This window comes from Danio rerio, chromosome 10, assembly GCF_052040795.2.
Source record: "Danio rerio strain M-AB ecotype USA chromosome 10, GRCz13ab, whole genome shotgun sequence".
Lineage (NCBI taxonomy): Eukaryota > Metazoa > Chordata > Actinopteri > Cypriniformes > Danionidae > Danio > Danio rerio.
The window spans coordinates 39053172-39078488 of NC_141030.1; the positions used below are offsets into that span (position 1 = coordinate 39053172).

The following is a 25317-nucleotide window of genomic DNA, read 5'->3' on the forward strand; positions in this document are numbered from 1 at the left end:
TACAGTAGGAGAAGCTGTCTGAATCTTTTCGTTATTTAATAAACAACTTGCGCCTCAGAAGACAAGCTGCTGGTTTGTTCATTCACACACATTTTTATTGTCACATGATCTCTTCTAACAAAATCACATGACATTTTTAAATGCATACAAGTGTTTCCATCGAAGTTTATGCGTTTTTTTTTTTTTATCCAATAAAAAGTAAAAAAATCGTTTATGCACATTTTTAAAATTAATGCTCACCTTGGCATTTCCATCAACAGATTTGTTTTATGCGCATATCCAAAATGTGCATAAAAATAGGTGGATGGAAACGCTCATGATGACTTCCACTTCTGGGAAATGTGAAAAAGCTCCATTTTTGAGCTTTGATACAAGTGAAACTTTACTGTCTAAGTTTATGGGCTACTCAATATGCCCCACCCTATATACAGTGTTTCAGTTTAAATTACATCAAACAAAGCTGAGCATTTCAGGGGCTCTTTTATAAAACACACAGCAGGGCCCTTTATCAATCATTGTGTTCATAACCCGCAGTATTGTGACTCTCTACGGGCGTCTGCTGTGATTTATGTGAACTCGAGTAGCTTTCTGGCTGGGTGTTGAACGCCTGCTGGCCTGAGTGCCGATGTATTTTTGTTGAGGTGAACTGATTCTTTTCTGTCTAAACCGGTTTGTACTTGTTCCTAAAGAGCGGCATTACTAGAGGACACAGAGTAAACGCACACAGCTCACTATTACAAACCCACCTGGGGCAGAATAGGCTTTAATAATGAGCAAACAAGAAGAACTGGTCTGTTTTAGTTGGAGACTTGCACCTATTTGTATATGCATTTCGGAATGTCTCATAAAAAGATACTTAATAGAAATGTCAAGATGCTCCTTTGAACAATTTAAAACATAAATTCACATAGAAAGTCTGTGGTGACATTATATTGAAACATCTGATTTTATTTTCTGAAACTACTAACCAAAGAGATATGGGATCAGAAAAATATTAATCTGTAAACTTTTTTTTATATTTTAAATGAGGAAAATAAATGTGCGTTATGGATGTGACTAAAAAGTTTGCAAGTTTACAGTACACAACATACTTTGGAGAAATTCAGTGAATGAAACTGCACAACCCAGAAAACAATGCTAAGAGATGTCTCACTTAGGGCTGGGCAATAGAATCGGTATCGATATTTAGCAGGGAAAAAGAGGGGAGCGAACAACTGCTGTCAGTTGTGTCACAAAATCAGACAAACCGTAAGGTGTCCCAAATAAATGCAAAGAAATAAACAAAGTAATGTGATACCCAGCTACTTTTGTCAATCGTATTCATATACACATAACCACAATTTGTTATATCATTATAAAGATAATCATGTTTATATAAACACTAGAAATAAGGAGGACTTCTCTCCTCCTCAATTCCCGAGTCTGAATGCTGACAAAGTGGATAGCAGTGCAGCAGGTTTCTTGCCCTGTCTATTCCAACCATTAGCCCTGCCGGTAATCTGGACTGGAGGATTTTAAAAATAGATGAACACAGCAGCACGGATATACTGTAGACGATGTGTCTCAATGGTAACCTGATGGGAACAAACTCAACTGATAAAAGACAAAGTCCACCATTCTCCAATTCTCGTACTGCTCTCCCGTCAAAAATGCTTGCTGCAAACCAACAGCTTTGCTGTATCGGCCCTGACATAATCGCAGGGAAAAACATGCAACAAACCCCGTGGATCATGGAAACAAACCCATACGACCCGTGACAGGAGCGGTCTCACCCAGTCATTAGATCTCACAGTTTGGCAGGTCTGCCTTGCCTTTGGAAAGCACATGCTCTCATGAACAATTAAGAAGCAGGCTCTTCTCATAGGATAAGAAAACTCTGCTATGAATAATAATGAGAAACCGACGCATCATCACTCCACTAGCAGATTTGCGCTACGACAACGATTTTAATCCCGCCACAAAAATTATTTTAAACTTGGAAGATGAAATTAGCTGACAAAAGCTCAAAATTCTCCAGTTTTCCCCACAATTATATCTGACAGGTGCTAACATTGTCTTAACTGATGCACAAATCTGTTAAAATCTCAAAGAAGTGCTCCAGGATTTCTTGAACCTATAAGGAGATATTCAGGAGAGTGTCACAAGAAAACTTTTAGAATTTTTATCAATATTAAAGATCTTATCTAGTTTATTTATTTATTTATTTGTTGATTTTAATTATACATTTCAAATGAAATGTTCTTGCCATGAAAATAGCCTTTGTTGCTGACATTGCATTAAATAAAAAAACTTATCATCATCATCTAAGGAAGTGATTCTCAATGTGGGGGTCGGGACCCCCCGAACGGTCGTGGGACAATGAAGGGGGGTCGCCTGGTGATTTCCAAAAATCTATTTTTTTTATTTAAACCATAAGAATGACCATATTTTATCCATAACCTACTGAAAAAAATTGTCGTTTATAGTTATTATATACTATATAGTTACTATAATAGCTTATAGTTACTAGTTCTATTGGAAGACACAGCAATAGCGTCAGTTGCAGCAGATTGATTTTATAACACCAGGGTAAACTTTCTGGCCCATTTACAGCACTGACATGCATTAAAAAAATTAAACGAAGAATTTGGGTGTATTGGTGTGTGTGTGTGTGTGTGTGTGCGCCATTGCATGCAAGGTTTCTTTATTTATAACCACCTTAGAGGATATTGGGGGTCGCGAGTCACTGGCATTGTTATTTTGGGGGCCGCGGGCTGAAAAGTTTGGGAACCCCTGATCTAAGATACAACTGATTTCACTCACTCACTTTACTTCGGCTTAGTCCCTGATTTATCTGCTGCCTCCACAGCAAAATGAACAACCAATTATACTCTGACATATGTTTTATGTGGCTGATGCCCTTGTAGCTGCAACTTAGCACTGAAAGTACGCTATCAGTGTAGCCCCAGTGCTGGGAAACACCCATACACTCTCATTCACGCACACACTCGTGGGATGTGTGTCTATTATTACATTCAGATCTGACAAATGAAATTAAATAAATGGTTGAATGTAATTGGCATGGTTCATAATTTTGAAGTGAGGATATTAGTTTACCTAGAGAGACGCGGGCCGGCACGGCTCTCCTGTCAATCCAGAAGGAAACCCAAGAGAGCATGACCATTAGCATTGTGGGAAAGTATGTCTGCAGCATGAAGAAGAATATGTGTCTCCTGAGGATGAAGTTTATGTACAGCCTGTTATACCAGCCTGAGAGAAACAGAGCACAGGGGATTAACAGCACACACTGAGGACAAAAAAAGAAGAGCGTTAGCAGGCTGCGATTTAATAAAAAAAATGAATACTTCAACTTGAAGAGACCCAAAAATATTATTATCATTTACTGTCCCTCATGCAGTTTTAAGCTTTTGAGTTTTTTCTTCTGTTGAACACATGAGAGATATTTTGAAGAATGCTGGTTGCTTCATTTGCCAAAGTATCTTCCTTTGGGTTCAGCAGATGAAGGAAACTTGAATAGATTTTGAAAGAGTGAAGGGTGAGTAAATGATGAGGTCCTTTTTATTTTTGGGTCAACCATACTTTTAAGGCCAAGTCAAAAACGATCAATGGCAATCGACGTTGACAAAACTGACTGTCACCAATATTTGGCATCTGTTGGGGCAGTATAAAATTCTTTTTATAAAAGTCTTTTTATTTATTTTTATTTGATTATATTTGTAAAAATATTAGTTTATTTTTATTGTAAAGAAAAAAATGTAAAGTCAAATATAATAGATTATTATATATTAATATACTATTGTAAAACATTACAATTTAAAATAATTGTTTTCCACTCTAAAGTATAATTAAAATGTATTGAGTTTTGAGCATATTCAGCCAGTCTCTGGGTCTTAAGGGAGAAAGTTAGCTTAGCTTGGCATAGATCATTGAATCAGATTAGACCATTAGCATCTCACTCAAAAATGACCAAAGGGTTTAGATAATTTTTCCTATTTAAGCTTAAGAAAATGTATAAAGAACTTTTTGGCTGCCGTACTATGCCGCACCAACTTTATTTATTTTGCCAGTAAAAGAGTATATAGTTATACAATTATAAAAAAATGAATAATTCACATATAATCGGTTGTATTACGCAATGTAACTACTGAATAATTAATTTTTAAATAGGATAATTTCAATTTTTTTTTTTTGTGCAAGATGCTAATGAACTAATCCGATTAAATGATTTATGCTAAGCTAAGCTAAAAGTGAATCAGCTGAATGGATCCAAAAATGGTGAAACTCAACTGTTTAACTATAGGAAAGTTGTAAAATAACAGCTGAATTGACTATTTTCAAAAATTTTAAATCTACACTTTTTTTGAAAATAGGCTTATTTTACAGCCCCCCCTAGAGCTAAACTGTTGGGTTTTTGAGCATATTCAGCCAGTCTCTGGGTCTGAAGAGAGAACTTTAGCTTAGCTTAGCATAGATCATTGAATCAGATTAGACCTTTACCATCTCACCCAAAAATTACCAAAGAGTCTAGGTATTTTTTTATGTAAAGCTTGACTCTTCAGTAGTTACATCATGTATTAAGAAAGTGTATAAAGTTGCCATTTTCTAGGTTAAGAACTATACTCTCATTCCAGCGTAATAATCAATGAACTTTGCTGCCGTACTATGCCGCAACTACTTTATTTATTTTGCCATAAAAAGAGTATAGTTAAATGATAAAACATATAATTTACGTCATATTACACAATGTAACTACAGAATATTGAATCTTTAAATAGGATAATTTCAATTGTTCTCTTTTTTTGTGCAAGATGCTAATGGTCTAATCAGATTCAATGATTTATGTTAAGCTAAAAGTCTGAATCAGCTGAATGAATTCAAAAATGGTAAAACTCAACTGTTTAACTGTAGAGAAGTTGTAAAATAACAGCTGAATTGACTATATTCAACAATTTTAAATCTACATATTTTAAGGAACACTCCTCTTTTTTTGGGAAAAGCTTCCCTAGAGCTAAACAGTTGAGCTTTTGAGAATATTCAGCCAGTCTCTGGGTCTAAAGAGAAAACTTTAGCTTATAGCTTAGCATAGTTCATTGAATCAGATTAGACCATTAGCATCTCACTCATAATGACCAAATAGTTTTAATAATATTCCTGTTTAAAGCTTGACTTTTTAGTAGCTACATCATGTATTAAGACTGATCGAAAGTGTAAAAAGTTGCTATTCTCTAGACTAGGTACTATACTCTTATTCTGGTGTAATAATCAAGGAAATTTGCTGCTGTACCATGCCGCAACAGCTGTGTTTATTACTACAGAAAGAGAATATAGTTATAAATAATTATTTAAACAAATAATTTTTCAATTATCATTATACAAAATGTAACTACAGATTAGTAAAGCTTTAAATAGGATAATTTCAAAATTCACGATGCTAATGGTCTAATCCAATTCAATGATGTATGCTAAGCTAAGCTAAAAGTCGGAATCGGCTGAATGGATTCCAAAATGGTAAAACTCAACTGTTTAACTCTTGAAACATTTACGCAAAAAAGATTAGCATTCCTTTAATAAAAATTTGCACATCTATAACCTATGAAATTAAGCACAAGATATAGAAAAATCTGGCCTCTCTGTTTGATAGCTGTGATAAAGCACATGTTATTCCGGTGATAAAAGCGTTTGGGATGCAGTGAAGCACACATACCGGTGCTGCTGTAGAAGGCAAGCCCGTAGGAAGGGTGGAATTCTTCAATAAAAAACTGCGAGAGTGCAATCTCGTCAGTCCTTAATGAATCGTTCCCATTCTTCCAATAGAGCATGAGGTCGTTCTCATTGTACGCGTCTTCAAGAGAGCAAAGAAAAGGAGGACGAGTGAGACCACAAAACTCTCTGTGAAGATGCATGTGCGTCAGTCCTCAGAGGAGAGAATACAGAGCATTCAACATACAGCGCTCCATCATCTCTCCTCTAAAGCTCAAACACATGCAGTTATCCATGAAAGAGACAGATATGAATTAGATTATCAATCAGACTGTTGCTGAGTAACTAAAGAAGCATTATTCTGAATAGGATATAACTGTCACTTTAATATTAAAAGAGCATTCACCCAAAAATGAATGTTGTGTCATCATCATCATGTCGTTTCAAATGCTTAGGACTTTTTTTTTCTAGTTCTTACTTGTATGTAAGGAATGTTTTGAAGAATGTTCAAGCTGCTCAGCTATCGACAGGTATTGAAATAATATATAATGACTGTAGTGAGTGACTTGATTAAATCTGTGACTAGTGAATGTTCGTTATTTATATATAGTCAAGTCCGAAATTATTCATACCACAAATAAAAGCTGAAAATTGTTAATTTTTTTTCCACAATTCTGCCTTTTGTACATCGTCTCATTATCTTTTGGGAAAAGCTTTGAGTGTAAGTAGCCTTTAATTTAAAAGTAACAGAATTTGCCAAGGGTAGATTTTTAATGTATTAATTTAATTGAGTTTTTTTGTTTAGTTTTGTTTTCATTCATTCATTCATTTTCTTTTTGGCTTAGTCCCTTTATTAATCTGGGGTCGCCACAGTGGAATGAACTGTCAACTTATCCAGCACATGTTTCACACAGCGGATGCCCTTCCAGCTGCAACCCATCACTGGGAAATCATTCACACACATACACTACAGACAATTTAGCTTCTCTAATTCACGAATAGCGCATGTCTTTGGACTTGTGGGGGAAACCAAAGCACCCTGGAGGAAACTCGTGCGAACACAGGGAGAACTTCACATAGAAATGCCAACTGGCCCAGCCTAGGTTCGAACCATTGACCTTTTTGCTGTGAGGCGACAGCGCGCCGCCCTTTATTTTATTTAGTTTAGTTTTTTTTTAATTTTATTTATTAATTTAATTTTAGTTTTGTTTTTGTTTTGTTCATTTTATTTGGTTTGTTTTTTTAGTTTTGTTTTATATATTTATTTATTTATTAGTTATTTATTTATTTTAATTTAATCAAATTTTATTTTATTTTACTTTTAGTTTTTTGTTTAGTTTTATTTAATTTAATTTTAATTAATTTAGTAATGAATAAATGAATTAACTAGTGGTGGAGCAGTGAGTAGCACTGTCACCTTACAGCAAGAAGGTTGCTGGTTCAAGCCTTGCTAGGTTGGCATTTTCATTTGGTTTTCCTTCAGCTTAGTCCCTTATTTGTCAGGGGTCAGCACAGCGGAATGAACCACTAACTGTTCCAGCAAATGTTTTACGCAGTGAATGCCCTTCCAGCCGCAACCTAGTACTGGGAAACACCCATACACTCTCACATTTACTGTCATACACTATGGCCAATTTTGTTTACCTAATTCACCTATAGTGCATGTCTTTGGACTGTGGGGGAAACCGAGCACCCAGAAGAAACCCACGCCAACACAGGGAGAACATGCAATCTCCACACAGAAATGCCAACTTACCCAACTGGGACTCGAACCAGCGACCTTGCTGTAAGGTGAAAGTGCTAACCACTGAGCTTCTGTGCTACCTTTAAATTTTGCACTGAATTAAAAAAATTTCTAGCAATATGGAGGACATTAAGAGCATATATTAATAATAGATTCTGGTGGAGAAGTAATACAAACCAAATACTACTGGCTGTTTTTAAAAGGGGATTGGCTGCTCAATATGCCATGCCCTTACCGTTTTACTGGAAATTATATCAACACAGTGAATATATATTTCAAGGTTCTACAGGGCAACTTTAATAAGATATTGTAGTGTGTGATTTTGTGCATGTTAAAGATTTGAGGGATTAAAGCAAACACTCATGTAGTGAGCAGTGTGAACATTCTGTGAAATGTCTTCTTTTTATGTTTCAGAAAGAAAGTCAGTCATGGGGGTTTGAAACAACATGAGGGTGAGTAAATTATGACAGAACAGTTCAATTTTGGGTGACAATGTCTCTTTATCACAACAGAGGATTTAGGGTGTATTTACAGGTGTACTGAGAACAAGTGCTTTGGTTAATGATTTCCTTGTCCTGTGTTGGTACTTATTGTGGAGTGTACACACACACACACACACACACCCACACACATACACAGATACATTACATTTCCACAGTCATTGTAAAGGTAAAGCTAAACCAGTATACACACATACATAGACACACACACACACACACACACACACACACACACACACACTCTCTCTCTCTCTCTCTCTCTCTCTCTCTCTCTCTTTCTCACTCACAGACACATAGACACATGCTCACATACACACAAATACACATGCATAGACGCACATGCAGACAGATGGTTGCACACAAGCACTGAAAGACTCTCAGACGGTCACACACACACACACACACACACACACACACACACTGAAACAGGTGTTTACTCACTCACTCTCTTATTCAGAGAGTGATGCACACACACATGCAGACACACTCTCCTACTCTCGCACACATACAGACAGATGCTTACACTCTCTCTCTCTCTCTCTCTCTCTCTCTCTCTCTCTCTGTCTCTCTTTCTCTCTCTCTGTCACACACACACACACACACACACACACACACACACATACTCATGCTCATACTCACAGCTCTCCAGCTCCAGAGAGCAGTTCTGTGTGTCCAGTGGGAAGCGGCTGAAGTCCATGGAGCAGAGGGCCGTCACTGTGATTCTGCAGTTCATAACATATCACTTACAAACACACTGAAACTGTCCCAACACACACACGTTTAACAAAGGTTTCAGAAGAATTGAGCTGAAAAGTTTCCTTATGCACACCTGATCACACACACAAGTCGACACTTGCAGTGTACACGGGCCGGGCACTTCTTGGAAAATTACAACTCGTCCAACTAATCAGGAGCATTGAGAAAACACCACACCTCATTTGTCAGTTAAAGTAAATAAAGGGGAATGTGACTTTCCTCTGTGAAACCTAAATGAGATGCAGATGTGCGCTGATAATGTTCACTAAAAGGTTGGAAGTATTTCTTTATTTTAATAATGGAATTAACATTCATTCAGTCATTCATTTTCCTTCGTCTTAGTACCTTTATTCACCAGGGGTCACCGCTGCGGAATGAACCATCAACTATTCTGGCGTATGTTTTACAAAGCGGATGCCCTTCAGCTGCAACCCAGTACTGGGAAACACCCATACACATTCATTCACACACATACAGTACTTATTCAAATCACCTATACCTGTACCCCCCTGTGGGGGAAACTCCAGTGCTTTCCAATCCAAAGACATGCGATATAAGTAAATATTTATTGACCGAACACCAGTGTCAATATCAATTAAAAATCAGATTCGGTATAAAGTTTTGGTATGAGAGCTATAGTTTTATTAAAATGTGGCTGCTAAGCGTGCGCCTTGGAAGGAATGCTGATAAGCTTAGGGTGTAAGTTTGTCGTTTTCAATGGACGCATGCGGTGTGCAAGCACCGCACACGACACGCACACATTTTCCAGGTACACCTAGTTAAAAAACATCTGAGCTTTTCTGAATGGCGCGAGCGCATCACGGTTCATGCAAGTAGAACTAACCAATCTGCTTCACACTTTGTATGGAATTTACACATTTCAGTAGTGACGGCAGACTAATTTACCTGAGACAAACACAGTGCACCCAAACACTGCAGTGCTTTTTCTCCATGAACTTGCATCGGAGCTGCAGCAATGATTTATCCATTTGTCATCCTCCGAGAAAACAGTTGATGGTTACCTGATTACGACAGACGCCATAGAAAATGAAGGAAACCCTCTCGCACTTGTCACTTGAAAAACATCACATGTGAAAAGGATTTAGGGGGTCTGAGTAGAAATATAGGGGGCTACAGCCTCCCTAAAATAGGCCTAGCAACGCCCATGCTATGGTCAAAATTGACCTGTGCATTGAATACTTGCAATCAATCAGAATTAAGAATTTCGACAGCGCGTAGAATAAGGACCCTTAATATGCACCTTTGTGGTGTGGAGAATTCCTCAAAATATCAAATATTGTGTTTCACAAAAGAAAGTTGTTCAGACAGGTTTGGAATGAAACGAGGTGGAATAAATGGCGGCAATGACTGTTTTTCTTATATTTGGGTGGATGTGCCTTTCATCACACACTTTACTTGAACGGTAGAGATCTTAAAACAGCTCATTTCTTCCTTGTGAAATGTCTAAACGCCCCAGGGAAACTGCCAGCTTCACAGCTCTTGTGAAAACATCTGGTTTCAGAAAAGAGGCTTGATGCGGTACCTGACGCTGTAAAGAATGTTCCCGTCTGGAAAGACTCTGAGCATGATGTTTTCCATGGTGGTGTCATGAATGAAGGAACGCTTGGAGTGAACAAAGAAGACGTCTGGCACCCAGATCTTTTTCACCAGCCGCGCGTCAAATGTTCGGCTCTTGTTATTGCTGGAGGGGAAGGCCAGCCTGTCGTCCTGCCAGTAATGCCTGAGATACAGTGTCATGGTGAAGTCCTATGCCCACAAAAGACATGAGAGCGCATCTGGTGAGTTTGCATTAGACACTCCCTAATACTTTCATTGTTATTGTGTATATATGATTATACCTGCTGCCAAATATTTGTTTTCACTGCCTAACACACCTACTTCCAATTGTGAACTAATTTAATTTAATTTAATTTAATTAAATTTATAAAAAAATGTAAATAAAAAAGTCAATAAAATAAATCTAAATTGTTGCTTGAGTAAAATAAAAAAATATGTAAGTAAAAGAATTCTACAAATAAAAAAATAAAAAAATAAATAAATGCATATTAGTACTTAGGAGGAATAAAATGAGAAGTAGAAAAATATAGCTTGAGAATGTGAAAATAAAAAGGAACAAAAAATTAAACAAAACTTAGTAAAAGGACAATAAATAGAATAATTAGTGCTGGGCAAAAACTAATCATGATTAATCACATCTGAAATAAAAGTTTGTTTTGACAGTATATGTGTGTGTATTTTATACATGTATATACACACTCACACACTCACCGGCCACTTTATTAGATACACCTTACTAGTTCTGAGTTGGACCCCTTTTGCCTTTAGAACTGCCTTTTAATCCTTCGTGGCATAGATTCAACAAGGTACTGAAAATATTCCTCAGAGATCTTGGTAAATTTTGACATGAAAGCATCACGTAGTTGCCGCAGATTTGTCGGCTGCACTTCCATGATGCGAATCTCCTATTCCACCACATCCAAAAGGTGCTTTATTGTATTGATGTCTGGTGAGATGCTCTTCTGCAGACCTCGGTTGTAACAAGTGGTTATTTGAGTTATTGTTGTCTTTCTATCAGCTGAAACCAGTCTGGCCATTCTCCTCTGACCTCTGGCATCAACAAGGCATTTGCACCCACAGAACTGCCAATCACTGGATATCACGGATGGTTGTGCATGAAAATGCCAGTAGATCAGCAGTTTCTAAGACCCACCCTTCTTTCACCAACAACCATGCTACATTCAAAGTCACTGCAGCAGATTGTCTTGACCATGTTGACATACCTAAATGCATTAAGTTTCTCCCATGTGATTGGCTGATTAGAAAGTTGGACAGATGTACTTAATAAAGGGGCCGGTGAGTGTGTGTGTGTGTGTGTGTCTGTGATACACACACACACATACATTAAAACTAAATTCCCCAAAGCCATTGTTACATAGATGTTTAAATTTATATTTAATTTGAATCATATTCATTTAAATTTTATATCTAAATATAAATGAACATTTCCTCAAATACATGCATGCATGTGTGTATTGATATATACATAACAACTATACACAGTAAACACACATATTTTAAGTCAAAACAAACATTTGGATGCTGTACTATCAGAATGTCGGGCGATAAATTGACTCTGGTTTCTTTCCAATTCTTTCCAAACATTACAAACAAAGGAATAGAGGTGAAATCTGCAAATGTACAAAACTAAACATATCAGCATGTAAACTGTAAAGACGGGGCAAACCATTCTGCAAATTAAGCTCACTTTCTAATGCAAATTATGGCTCTACAAGATGCGATTATTTGCCATTCATTTTTGTGCAGCACTAAAATAATATTAAGAAACAAAAATCGAAATACAACTTGCATAGATGAAAAAATAAATAGTACGCAGAGCAAAAATAGAAAGAAATGTGTCTTATAACAGAAAAATCTAATAAAAAGGGTTTTCTGCATTATTCTAAACTACACTGTACAAAGCGATCAGTAAGTTTACTTTAAAAAAGTGAGTAAACCCATTGCCTTTAAAGCAACAACTTGATTTTACTTAAAGTCATTAAACCCTTCAACTTAACTTTATAACTACGCACATAATTTGTTTACTTAATAATCAAGCAACGGGTTTACTCTCTCTTTTTTAAGTAAATTCAACTAATCGCTTTTTACAGTGTAGCAATTCCAAGATCAGGTGTTTAATTTCTAAAGCAAGCAAAAAAATAATGCACAAACATAACATAAAAGCAAATATAATAGAAATGTGCTTGAGAACATCATGATGAATCCCACATGAACACCTCAATGGATTTAGCATGCTATTCTGCACATGTTCATAGTCTTTGCTGCGTGATGATTTTCACCTTTGCCCTCTGCCTCAGTGGTGAATCCAATCTGTTTAAATGACTGAGGATTTAAGCTTGATGTGTGACGAGCGCTGAGAGTTGAAGGCGTGCAGAGCTCAACGACAGGTTAAAGGTTAGAAGTAATTTATAAAAGAGCAGACACTCACCATATTGACCTCTGAAATGCCGTCAATGCTCTCCACTTGCACATCGATGCCCACTGGAATAGCCGAACCTGACCAGTGTCACAAACAGAAGAAATGTGGGCAGAAATGAGGAAGATCATGCTTAAAATGAAAAACACAAACCAAACTGTTGACTTTTATGGTGGTTGATCTTCCTTTTGATGCAATAACAGGCAGCATGACCAGAGAATGTGATTCACATCATAAGTTGATGAGTGTAAGTGGTTCTTTTTAGTGAACGAGCAATCAGTGAGTCTGATTCAAATCACAAACTAATGACTCTTATGTAATAACTCTTATGTACATGTAGTGAATTAAATGCATTGTTATAAGTGAATCTAATTCATGCAACAAGCAAATGACTCTTATGAGTCTTACAGCGTAATCATTGAATCTGATTCACATCATAGACTAAATGACTCTTTTGAGCTGGTTGTTTTTATTAAATCAAATGTAAACTAAGCAATCAAGGCCAATGATTCTCATGATCTGGTTCTTTTAGTAAATCAGATATAAAGTATGCGGCAGTAAGTGACCAGTGAATCTATTTCATGGAAGAAGCTAATGACTCTCATGAGCTAGTTGTTTTACAGAGTCAAAAACTTGATTGTAACTGGTTCTTTTTAGTGAGTAATTAAAATCACAAATGTATGTAATGATACTTTTAGTGAATTAAATGCATGCATTGTGATCAGTGAATCTGATTCATGTTACAAGCATGTTACTCTTATGAGTCTTACAGCGTAATCAGTGAATCTGATTCACATCATAGACTGGTGACTCTTTTGACTCTTTTTGTTTTGAGTGAATCAAATACATACCAAGCAATCAAGTGTGATTTCTGTCACATGCTAATGATTCTTATGAATCACTTACAGCATAATCAGTGAATCTAAATCACATCTTGAGCTGATGATTCTTATGAGCTAGTTGTTTAAATTGAATTGATTGGTTCTTTTAGTGAATCTGATACATGCAGCGGTGAGTGACCAGTGAATCTGATTTATCTTAGTAGCTAATGACTCTAACAAGCTGGTTGTATTACAGAGTTAAATACTTAGTTCAATCAGTAAATCTGATTCACACTACTAGCTTATGATTCTTATGAGCTGGTTGTTATTATTGAGTCAAAAACTTACAGCATAATCAGTGTATTCCCTCACATTACAGACTGATGACTCCTTTGATCCTTGTTTTCAGTGAATCAAATAAATACCAAGCAATCAAGTGTGATTTCTGTCACAGGCTAATGATTCTTATGAACTGGATGTTTTAGTGAATTAGGTACATGCAATGTTACTAGTGACTCTGACTCGCATAACATACTAAAGCCCCTTTAGAGTTCATTCTCTTTTGCATATGACTCTTCTGAGCTGGTCAAAAGCTTACAGCATGACAAGTGAATCAGATACACATCACAAGCTGATGACTCTTATGTAATGGTGCTTTTAATGAATTAAACACATGCATTGTGACCGGTGAATCTGATTCATGTAACAAGCAAATGACTCTTATGAGTCTTACAGCATAATCAGTAAATGGCTGCGTCCGAAACCGCATACTTCCACTACATAGTACGCTAAAATCAGTATGCGAGCAGAGTAGTATGTCTGAATTCACCTGCGTCCCAAATGGCACACTATACACTATGCACTCATGCACTATGTACTTATGCACTTACACACTCAACAGGATAGTACATGTATGTAGTGGCGTCCCAAATGGCACACTTATGTTTTTTTACTAAACGGAAATTCAAACCGTTTCCCTGATGATGTTTGACAGTTGCCAAATCAGTGAAATAAACGACCGAATTATCAAATAATACCTATCGTGAGTATTGCCACATTCACCATCGGGAGGCGATATAATCACTCTCGTAGGAGAATTTTGCTTTCTCCATCCAAAATAAATAAAGTTATCCAACATGTGCGTCTGATAGCTCCGCCCCTTACGCTACGTAAGCAAACCTGCGGTCGTTGAGTGCGTGAAGTGTCCATCATTACACACTTCATTTTAGCGACTGAATGAGTGCATCATCCGGGTAATTAAAGTGCACTTATTATTTTAAGAGTTTTCAGTGTGAACACACTACTTACACTATTTATACTACAAAATGGCGTAGAATAGTGCATAAGTATGCGATTTGGGACGCAGCTATAATGATTTATATCATAGACTGGTGACTCTTTTTGTTTTAGTGAATCAAATATATACCAAGCAATCAAGTGTGATTTCTGTCACATGCTAATGATTCTTATGAATCACTTGCTGCATAATCAGTGAATATGATTCACATTTTGAGCTGATGATTCTTATGAGCTAGTTGTTTTAATTGAATGGTCTGGTTCTTTTAGTGAATCTGATACATGCAGCTGTGAGTGACCAGTGAATCTGATTCATCTTAGTAGCTAATGACTCTTACGAGCTGGTTGTATTACAGAGTTAAATGCTTAGTTCAATCAGTAAATCTGATTCACACTACAAGCTTATGATTCTTATAAGCTAGTTGTTGTTATTGAGTCACAAACTTACAGAATAATCAGTGTATTTGGCTCAGATTACAGATTTTGAGCTGGTTGTTTTTAGTGAATCAAATACATACTTTGCAATCACCTGTGATTTCTGTCACAAGCTAATGATTCTTATGAGCTGGTTCTTTTAGCGAATCAGATACTTGCAGTGTGACTAGTGAATCTGACTCGCATACTATGCTAATGACTCTTATGAGCTATTTTTTTTACTCATGACTCTTCTGAGCTGGTCAAAAGCTAATAAACCAGTAATAAGCAGTATAATCAGTGAATCTGGCTGATGACACTTTTTGAGCTGGGTGTTTTTAGTGAATCTAATTCATACTGAGCAGTCAAGTTTAACTTGTCACAGGGTAATGATTCTTATGAATTGATTCTTTTTTGTATATTAAAAATATTATACAAATATATGTATAATATAAAACATGTTACAAACTAGGTGACTACTGTAAATGAAGTGGTTCTTTTAGTGAATCAAATACATGCAATGTGACCAGTGAAATTGATTCACATAACAAGCTAATGACTCTGACAAACTATTTTAGTGAATTAAACACTTACAGTGCAACCTGTGAATCTGATTCTCATTCCAAACTAACGATTTGTATGAACGTTTTATTTTTAGCGAATCAAATAGTACACAATCAATGAATCTGATTTATTTTACAAGCTAATGACTGCTATGAACTGTTTTTTAGTTAATCAGATACGTGCAATGTGACCAGTTAATATGATTCACGTAACATTCTAATGACTCTTATGAGCTAAATCTTTTTTTTTTGCAAATGACTCTTCTGAGTTGTTCAAAAACTTACAGTGTAATCAGTGAATCTGATTCACATCACAAGCTGATGACTCTTATGAGCCAGTTGTTTTTATTGAGTGAAAAACTTATAACAAAATCAGTGTATCTGATTCACATCACAGACTGATGACTCTTTTCATCTGGTTGGATTTAGTGTAGCAAAAAACCAAATATCATTGAGAGCCGCGGGCCGAAGGTAAAAATAACAAACTATATTGCATTAAAGATGCCATGGGTTATTTCCTAATTTTTTGAAAAACATTAATTTAAATGCTAATTTAAATTAATGCTTAACTAATGCAGTAAAACTTCTAAAATAGTATCTGATTGCAAGGAAAACAAAAACAATCACATTTATAACAGTGGAGCTCAATGCTGAATACACTAGTCATGCAGAATCTGCCTTTGCCTTCATTTGTCCTCTACCTGTCGGGTGACAGTATGTACATTTAAACTAAATCTGATTAATTTACACAGCTTAATTGTAGCATTCAATTTCAGTTAGCTTTTAACGTTAAAACAAACAAACAAACAGTTGTCTTAGTTTTGAAAGGATAATCTCTAAACTATCCTCAACATTCTCCCTCTCTTCTCAGATGGGATGGCGGGCTAAATCAAAGGTTACCATGGTCCAACTTTAGCCCGCAGACCCTACTTTGGGCATCTCTGCGATTAAATGAATCTGATTCTTTTTTTCAAACTAATGACTCCTATCAACTATATCTTTTAGTAAAGCAAATATAACCAATGATTCTGACAACAGCAATGACTCTTTCCTCTAAAGTGACTTCTTTATGAATTAGCAGGAGTAGTTTCTCAAGTAATCTGACAGATTTACTGAACTGTAAGGCATTAATGTGTTTTGTTTTTTATTATTTATTAAACTTATTTCTAATCATAATAGTTTTAATAACATCTCTAATAACTGATTTATTTATCTTTGTCATGATGACAGTAAACCATATTTGACTAGATATTTTTCAAGACACTTTTATACAGCTTAAAGTGACATTTAAAGGCTTAAACAGGTTAATTAGGTGAACTAGGCAGTTTAGGGTGATTAGGAAGTTATTGTATAATGATGGTTTGTTCTGTAGATTATCGAGAAAAAAATATAGCTTAAAAGGGCTAATAATTTTTCTTAAATGGTGTTTAAAAAAGTAAAAACTGCTTTTATTCTAGCCGAAATAAAACAAATAAGACTTTTTCCAGAAGAATAAATATTATCAGACATACTGTGAAAATTTCCTTGCTCTGTTCAACATCATTTGGAATTATTTAAAAAAAAGAAGAAAAAAAATTGAAGGGGGCTAATAATTCTGACTTCATTTAAGTATTCATTGATTTTTTTACATGTTCAATTGTCAATGCCTGCTTAAAACTGCACGATATTAGTTTTTTCAGTGGTATTTAAAAACAACATGTCCCGAAACATCAAAAATCTCACCACAAACATATTTCTGTTGTCCAAATTCAAAAGAATCATTAATTTCACCAAGATCAACTCTGTTAGTAACAATCAAATCACCACCCGTTTACATCTGCAGCTCGTCAGTGGAGGCTTTAAGCAAATCAGATGAGTAAATATTTGTGAGAGAAGGACTATATGCAGTTTGCTTTGTCCTAACAAAGTGGAAGAAATGAAATGCTCATAGTTGCGTCTATCAGCATTAAGCATTCTGCTTTGAATCCTCTTTTGCATCAAAGTGTAAACACGTTAATCTGCAGACATTCAACAGCTGCATTAAATTAAACAAAGACACATGGAGAGCATCTGCCTTGTCTCATTTTCTCAAGAGAACAGATCAGAAGATGTGTCTGATTCCAATCTGCTAGAATCATCATTACTGAAAACATCTGTAAATCAGATTTCACCACATATTTTACTCTTGCCTAACAAAGCTTTTTTGAGAAACTTCAAAGCTCTAATAATAATAATAATAATAATAACAATAATAATAATAATAATGCATTTTATTTAAAGGCGCCTTTCATGACACTCAAGGCCACCGTACAGGACAGCTAGAACAATCAGTTCAAATAAAAACACAATATAAACAATAGAATAAAATACAATCGGGTCAAAGAAAATAGGCTATTTCAAACAGATTTGTTTTGAGTTTGGATTTAAATTGCTAAATAGAGTCTAAATTACAGAGATCAGGAGGAAGTGAATTCCAAAGCTGAGGAACAGAGTGGCTCAATGATCTGCTCCCCATGGTGACAAGGTGGACTGGGGGAACAGTGAGGGTGAATGGAAGAAGAAGACCTGAGTGTTCGAGAAGGTGTGGCGATATGAACAAGATTAGCAAGGTATGGAGGAGTGAGATTGTGGATGGCTTTAAAAGTGAGAAGAAGTATTTTCTAATTCTGAAAAACATGGGAAGCCAGTGAAGCTGTTGTAGAATGGGTGATGTGACAGACAGAGGGGGTTTTTGTGATAATACGGGCTGCAGCGTTTTGTACCAGTTGTAATTTATGAAGAGTTTTTTTTAGGGAGGCCAAACAGAAGGGAATCACAGTAATCTAAACGTGATGTGACTTAACTATGAACAAGAATGGTAGATTAATGAGGTGTGAGGTAGGGACGCAAACGATGTATATTTCGATGGCGGAAATAAGCGGACCGGGTGACATTATTAACATGTGCAGTGAATGAAAGGGTGCTGTCAAAGAAGACCCGCAGACACTTAACCTGAAGGGAGGGGTTAATGACAGAATCCTCAGTGGGAATGAAAAAGCTATGTGATTTATTTAAAGTGGATCGATAAGGAGAAGTTCAGTTTCATTGTCATTTAATCTCAGGAAGTTTGAGGTGAATCAGGATTTGATGTCTGCAAAGAAATTAGTAAGGGATGAAGGTGGGAGTTTGTGGTTGGGTTTGGTTGATAGGTAGAGCTGGGTGTCATTTGCTTAGCAATGAAATTGGATTTGGTGTTTGCGGAAAATATAACCAAGTGGAAGAACATAGATGATAAATAGCAGGGGACCCAAAACTGATCCCTGGGGGACACCGGTAGCAAAGAGCTTAGAATGACCAAGAGGCGACACTTAATAGAACGTTCCATTGCAACAGCCCCGGATTCCGCCATTTTGGAGTGAAAGGGATCGGCCGTCTATAGGATCTCTTTACTGTCGCGATGGCAAGCTGCTGCTTTGTTTTTTATTTATTTATTTAAAAAGCGCATTAAAGCCGAGATACAACCTGAAAGATGACAATACAACATTTGTTATCATAATCATCAGCACTTTTAATAGTTTATTTTACAAACGTCTAATATGCTGTTGTTCTTTTGGAGTTCGTTCATTCATTCATTTTCTTGTCGGCTTAGTCCCTTTATTAATCCAGTGTCGCCACAGCGGAATGAACCGCCAACTTATCTTGCAAGTTTTTACGCCGCGGATGCCCTTCCAGCTGCAACCCATCTCTGGGAAACATCCACACACACATTCACACACACACTCATACACTTTACATACACTTTACATACACAATTTAGCCTACAATTCACCTGTACCACATGTCTTTGGACTGTGGGGGAAAACCGTAGCACCCGGGGGAAACCCACGCGAAGGCAGGGAGAACATGCAAACTCCACACAGAAACACCAACTGAGCCGAGGTTCGAACCAGCGACCTTCTTGCTGTGAGGCGACAGCACTACCTACTGCGCCACTGCCTCGCCTCTTTTGGAGTTTTCCTTGCATAATGGCCTCCGCGCCCTCTAGTGGCTTTTTCCCAAATTACACTAGAGTGTCGCCTCTTGGTCATTCTAAGCTCTTTGCTGGTAGTGACGGGGACAGATGACAAGGTGAAAGACTTTAATTGAATGAACTGAGTGCGACCTGAGAGGTGCAAGAATGAAACCAGCTGAGAGGTGTGTTACCAATGCCAATTGAAGCAAGCCTGTCCAGAAGAATATTATGTGATATTGTGTCGAAAGCCACACTTAGATCAAGTAGAAGAAGAATGGATAGTGAACCGGAGTCAGCTGCTAGGAGGAGGTCATTAATGATTTTGAGTAGAGCTGTTTCAGTGCTATTGGGCGAAAACCAGACTGGAATTGTTCGTATAAGTTATTACAGGAAAGATGAGTGTGAAGTTGAGCATCGACAGTTTTTTCAAGAATTTTAGAGATGAATGGAAGGTCGGAAATAGGACGAAAGTTATTTAGGTTATTGGGATCTAAACCAGGTTTCTTTAAAATTGTAGCAACAGCAGCAACTTTGAGAGGGGAAGGAACAATACCAGTGGTGAGAGAGGAGTGAATAATGTCAGTTATAAGAGGAGACAGGTAAGGGAGTATGGCCTTTACAAGAGTAGTAGGTACGGGGTCTAACATGCAGGTAGATGGTTTGGATTTATGAATAAGACTATATACTTCAGTTACTGAGGGTAAAACAAATTCTAAGAATGAATGAGAAGGGGTGAATATGACTTGGACAGATGGATTCAAAACAGAAGTGGACAGAATTTGCTAATAAATGTGTTCAATTTTTGAAAAGAAAAATGAAGCTAAGTTGTTACAGAAATCCACAGTATATCGGTTTGGTGGAAGTGTAATAGAGGGTTTTGTTATGTTAGTAAATAGAGGAAATACACATTGTCTTCTCTTTCCAGACCTTTAGCTGAACAGCTTGGTTGTTAAAGTTGTATATTTGCATAAAACATTAAGAAGCGAGTACCAAAGTGTCAAAACGCTCACACAATGGCATCATCACCCAAATTAAAATCTGAAAAGAGATATTAAAGCTCCCTCAACCAAAGACCTAACTCGCAGCACATGACCACCAGCAGCACGAATGATGTTCTCCTAATCTGGACTAAAATAAAACTCAATCTCTGTGTTCATGTGTAGGGATTAGCAGAAAAAAACGACAACAACAAAAGTACCACAGTACCTTTTTGGACATGTACCATGTTTTTCTTTCAAGTTCTATATTAAAAATTCAGTACAATGATTAACAATATGCTGTAAAATTAAACAGCCGTGTTTACAATTTTTTTAGTTGACTTGCACTCAAAAAATAATGTTTGTTCAAACTACTTATTTAAATTGAGCTGAAACAACACAATTCTTAAGTTTTTTTTTTTGGAACAACTTTTTTATGTTCAATCCACTTACATTTATAAAAACTAATAAGATCACTTGTTTTCATTATGTTCAAATTATTCATGAAATCTAGCGGCTTTTGTCATTTTTTAAATCTTAGTGAAGATAAATGTATTTGTACAATTTAGTCAAGACAATGACTTTCTTAGGTAGAGCAATAGTTCAATGATTTCTACTACTTTTACAGTTTTATATCTCTACAAAAGATACTTGAAATTTTTTTTAATTTTGCTGAACTGCCAATACTGCTGATTTTTGTACCAAATATTATATATGACTTGGTAAATTAAATTGATTAAACTGATGCTTTTTGAAGTCACCATTGTGGGCATCAGTGTTGGGTTCTTATACATTTTACACATTAATATCTTACAACCAATGCAGTTCTTAGTGTTTTAGAAGGAAGTCAAACTGAGTTGAGCACTCACATTTGGTTACTAATAAGTCACCCATGCAAAGTGGATTTAAACGTTGTTAATAAAAAAAATAATGAACTACTTAAAACTTATAGCAATTGGTTTTTATTTTATGTAAAATCAAGCTGTTACATTTAGGCCCAATCCCAATTCTACCCCTTAGCTTACCCTTCTACCCTTACCAGTCCAAGTTATCTTTAACCTAAAGGCGTAGGGCTTAGAGGAAGAGCTAGATAGCCCTTGAAACTGAGATTTTTTTTAAGACCACACTCGGAACCAAAGGATACCAAAATACATCTACAATGGAAACATGGCTGCACACAGAAATTAAGAGATACACAAATTAGTATTTTTTGTCATTATTACAAATTTTTACAACTAACAAGCACATGTTCTAATATATTAATAACGGCGCTCGTGTTTTACGTCATGCTTTAAAAAAAAAAAAAAAAAAACCTGCTAAATTTCACTATCTCTAATCCCTAATAATAACTCCTGTACAGTAGTCCCACAACATACTTTCACATCTGACACTGGAATACCTTGTCAGTGAGGTCTAGTGTCTGGGAATGAGCTTTTTACAGTGTGTGCTATGATGTTCTGTCATGTGTTTACCTAGATAAATATGGCCACTGTGTAAATGCACAGTACAGTTATGATCTTATTGCCACATTATATCATTATGATAACATGATATCAATGCCTTCAGTGATTTCCTGAAGATAAATACCAAAACATAACGCAACTGGAATAACTACAGCAGTTGCAATCAGGGCTGGGCGAGATGGCAAAAATGCAATCCCGTTAACTATTTTCCATATTGAACGATAATAATATATATTTCAAAATAAGTTGTTCATGCTTCCAGAATTAAAAGAGTACCCCAACAATGACCGAAGCTACAAAAACTAGAGGGTCCACTAAATGACATAAAAGTTTCAGCCAATTAATTTTCGGTGGCCAAAAATTTGGTACATCTCTAATATAAACACACTTTTAAATTCCCATTGTTGCACATTTTTGCTGTGTCATTGGCTTTAAGATATATAGCAAAAAAGTCCAGAGCATTTTATTGTTATTGACATAAATTTTATAGTGATTCAATATAATATAGTTTATTAATTATATATTAATTATCCCTAGTTGCAAATGTCAATCTCATTTGTAGTAAGAGATCGTGATGACATATGATGACGTGTGCAGGTGCTGTAGTGGTGTCCCATTTTTAAGGGGTAAAAGTTGAAGCCCTTCCCATTCACACTCTGTTTCAAGGGTCAAAGGAAGGGATAGGAGTACAAAGATAGAATTGGGATTGGGCCTCAAAATTTCCATTTTACCCAACATTTTAGCTCAGAATTAATATATCTGTACAAGGGAAACCATATGAACCACCAAGATCACTATAAACTCAGAATAATGTGACAAACAAATAGCACCTTGCAACTGTAAAGCCAAATTATATTCTTCCTGTTCACAAGAAATATATTTTAATGTGAAGACTAAAATAGAATAAAGTCAAACAAAGTTTGTCTTTTAATTGCTTAAAATGTTCTGAGTATGATCAGTCTGTCTCTGTGAGGAAAATGATCCCAAGGATGAGCTCACTCATTTGTTAAGACTATGTTACAATGTTTAGATAAGAAACCGCTCCTTACCTCTTAAACAACCAGTAATGATTATAATGCATTTGATCCTAAACCTCAACCAATCATCAATATATATATATATATAATTGTCAGTCATCAATATATGATCATCAATATAAAAAATTTCCATCACACAACCATCCAGCATACCCTGTCTACCCAATCCACTGTATAGTAACCTACAGTGCTCAGCATATAAGGGTACACTCCTCACAAATCTCTCTATATAAAATAAATATTTTGCATTGGGTGCTTTACAATATTAGATTTGTGCATATACATTAGTTAAGTCAGTGCTAAAGCCAAATCTGGAGCGAATCTAACAAAATAATTTAAAATAATGGTTCAAATATTATTAGCTCAAATTAATATTAAGGAAAAATACCAAATAAAATGTTCAAAAACAGCAGAAATCAAGAGAAACAAAAAATAAATACAATTTTGTTGTGATTTTGTAGGTTGTTTTTTTTTTTGCAATATTTTGCGTGAATTTAAATGTATGATCTTTCCATTTCTAAAGATGTTCTGTGAAATAAACATATCTGTTTAAAAATCTGTCTTGTTCAGATGTACCTATATTTATTAACCATATTCACAGAGAAATGGATGAAAATATTAATTTGAATGTTCAAAATGGTGTGTACTCGTACATGCTGAGCACTATACATAGCACCATCTTAAAACAATCATCCAGAACATGCAAGCATGCTAGCATTTGTGTAGTAATACCAACTACCAGCCATTTATCAAACAATTAATTTTTTGTGAGTATACCCAAGTGTATTTCTTCTAAAATGCATTACACAAACATTACCTAAATGGACCCCAAATCACAAATATACCAGCAGATTATTTGATTGAACAAACGGCTGCTCCACTCTGTCCTTATTCTAAAACTGCAACCTTTGTTTAGCCTGTAAGATTTAGCTATATTCTCAGGCATTCTCAGAGACAGAGTGGGATTATAATCCAGATTACTGTGCATAAAACACATCTGTCCTCAGTCTATTGTCCGCTTGGCACTACTACTAATCTGGGTCAGAGTGTTTTTTTTTTCTCTCCCCTGATTCGGACACACAACGTATGACATTCTAACCTACATTTTTGACAATCTCCGAGTCACATTCTGGTCATTTGGCCTGCTGTGACTTTTAAAGCTCTCGATCATGAGTTCAGTCAGAGGCAGAGGCCAGTAGTTAACCCCCTTCTCTGAGTTATCCCCCAATAGACAACAGATATTGGCACAGCATGTTTTATATGAAATAAGAAGCTTAAAGTGCATTCAGAAAGTGCATTCCGTCCGTCCATAAATCTGTCTGTCCATCTACAATTCTACATTCCTTCACTCTATTTGTCAGTCCTGTAATTTTCCTTTTTGTCCAGCTATCTGCCAATCATTAGTCTTGACTGTCCATTCACCCATGCGTCTGTCTGTCTGTCTCGCTGTCTGTCCATCTACTTATTTTTTTCCACCTATTTTCATCTATTCCATCTGCCAAGCAAACAATCTATACATTTGTCTGTCCATCCAGCCATAGATCCATTCATCTATCTGTTCAAAGATTCATCCATCTGTAAATCCATCCATCCATAGATACATCCATCCATCTTTAGATCCCTTCATCCGTGGATCTATCATCTATCCATCATTTGTAGATCTGTCCATCCATCTGCCAATCAATTGATCCATTCATCCGTTGATTGATCGATCCATCCGTCAATTCGTAGATTCATCCATCTGTACATTTATCCATCTATAGATCCATCCATCCGTAGATCCATCATCCATCCATAAATCTATCTATAGTTATATTCATTCTTAGATCCATCCGTCTGTCCATCCATGCAACTTTTCGTAGATCCATCAATCTTTAGATCCATCCATCCATTCGTCAATTGATCCATCCATTCATCTGTCGATTAATTGATCCATCTGTAGATTCATCCATTTGTAGATCCATCCATTCGTAGATCCATCCATTCATTCATAGATCCATCCATTTTTCTGTAGAGTCATCCATCTAGCCATCCATTTGTAGATCCGTCCATCCTTCTGCT

At 36.1% G+C, this 25317-nt stretch overlaps 2 protein-coding genes across 7 annotated transcripts in view; one reads left to right on the forward strand and one right to left on the reverse strand.

Annotated features, from left to right (window-relative positions):
- Window positions 1–25317, reverse strand: part of gabrr3a (gamma-aminobutyric acid type A receptor subunit rho3a) — a 41069-nt gene that overhangs the window by 8010 nt on the left and 7742 nt on the right. Inside the window, 5 exon segments of the mRNA NM_001128760.1 lie at window positions 3097–3249; window positions 5705–5842; window positions 8584–8666; window positions 10244–10467; window positions 12728–12795. Coding sequence (NP_001122232.1) covers window positions 3097–3249; window positions 5705–5842; window positions 8584–8666; window positions 10244–10467; window positions 12728–12795 — 666 coding nt within the window.
- hhla2a.1 (HERV-H LTR-associating 2a, tandem duplicate 1) overlaps window positions 1–25317 on the forward strand; it is a 67660-nt gene that overhangs the window by 5879 nt on the left and 36464 nt on the right. For 2 of the 6 annotated variants that reach the window (XM_087269456.1, XM_087269459.1), the window contains exons 2-3: window positions 7859–7896; window positions 10223–10499. In XM_087269456.1, the coding sequence (XP_087125582.1) occupies window positions 10457–10499 (43 nt within the window). In that variant the 5' untranslated portion in view covers window positions 7859–7896; window positions 10223–10456. The remainder of the gene's footprint in view (window positions 1–7858; window positions 7897–10222; window positions 10500–25317) is intronic. The other 4 variants (XM_087269455.1, XM_087269458.1, XM_087269457.1 and 1 more) reach the window with 2 other exon arrangements.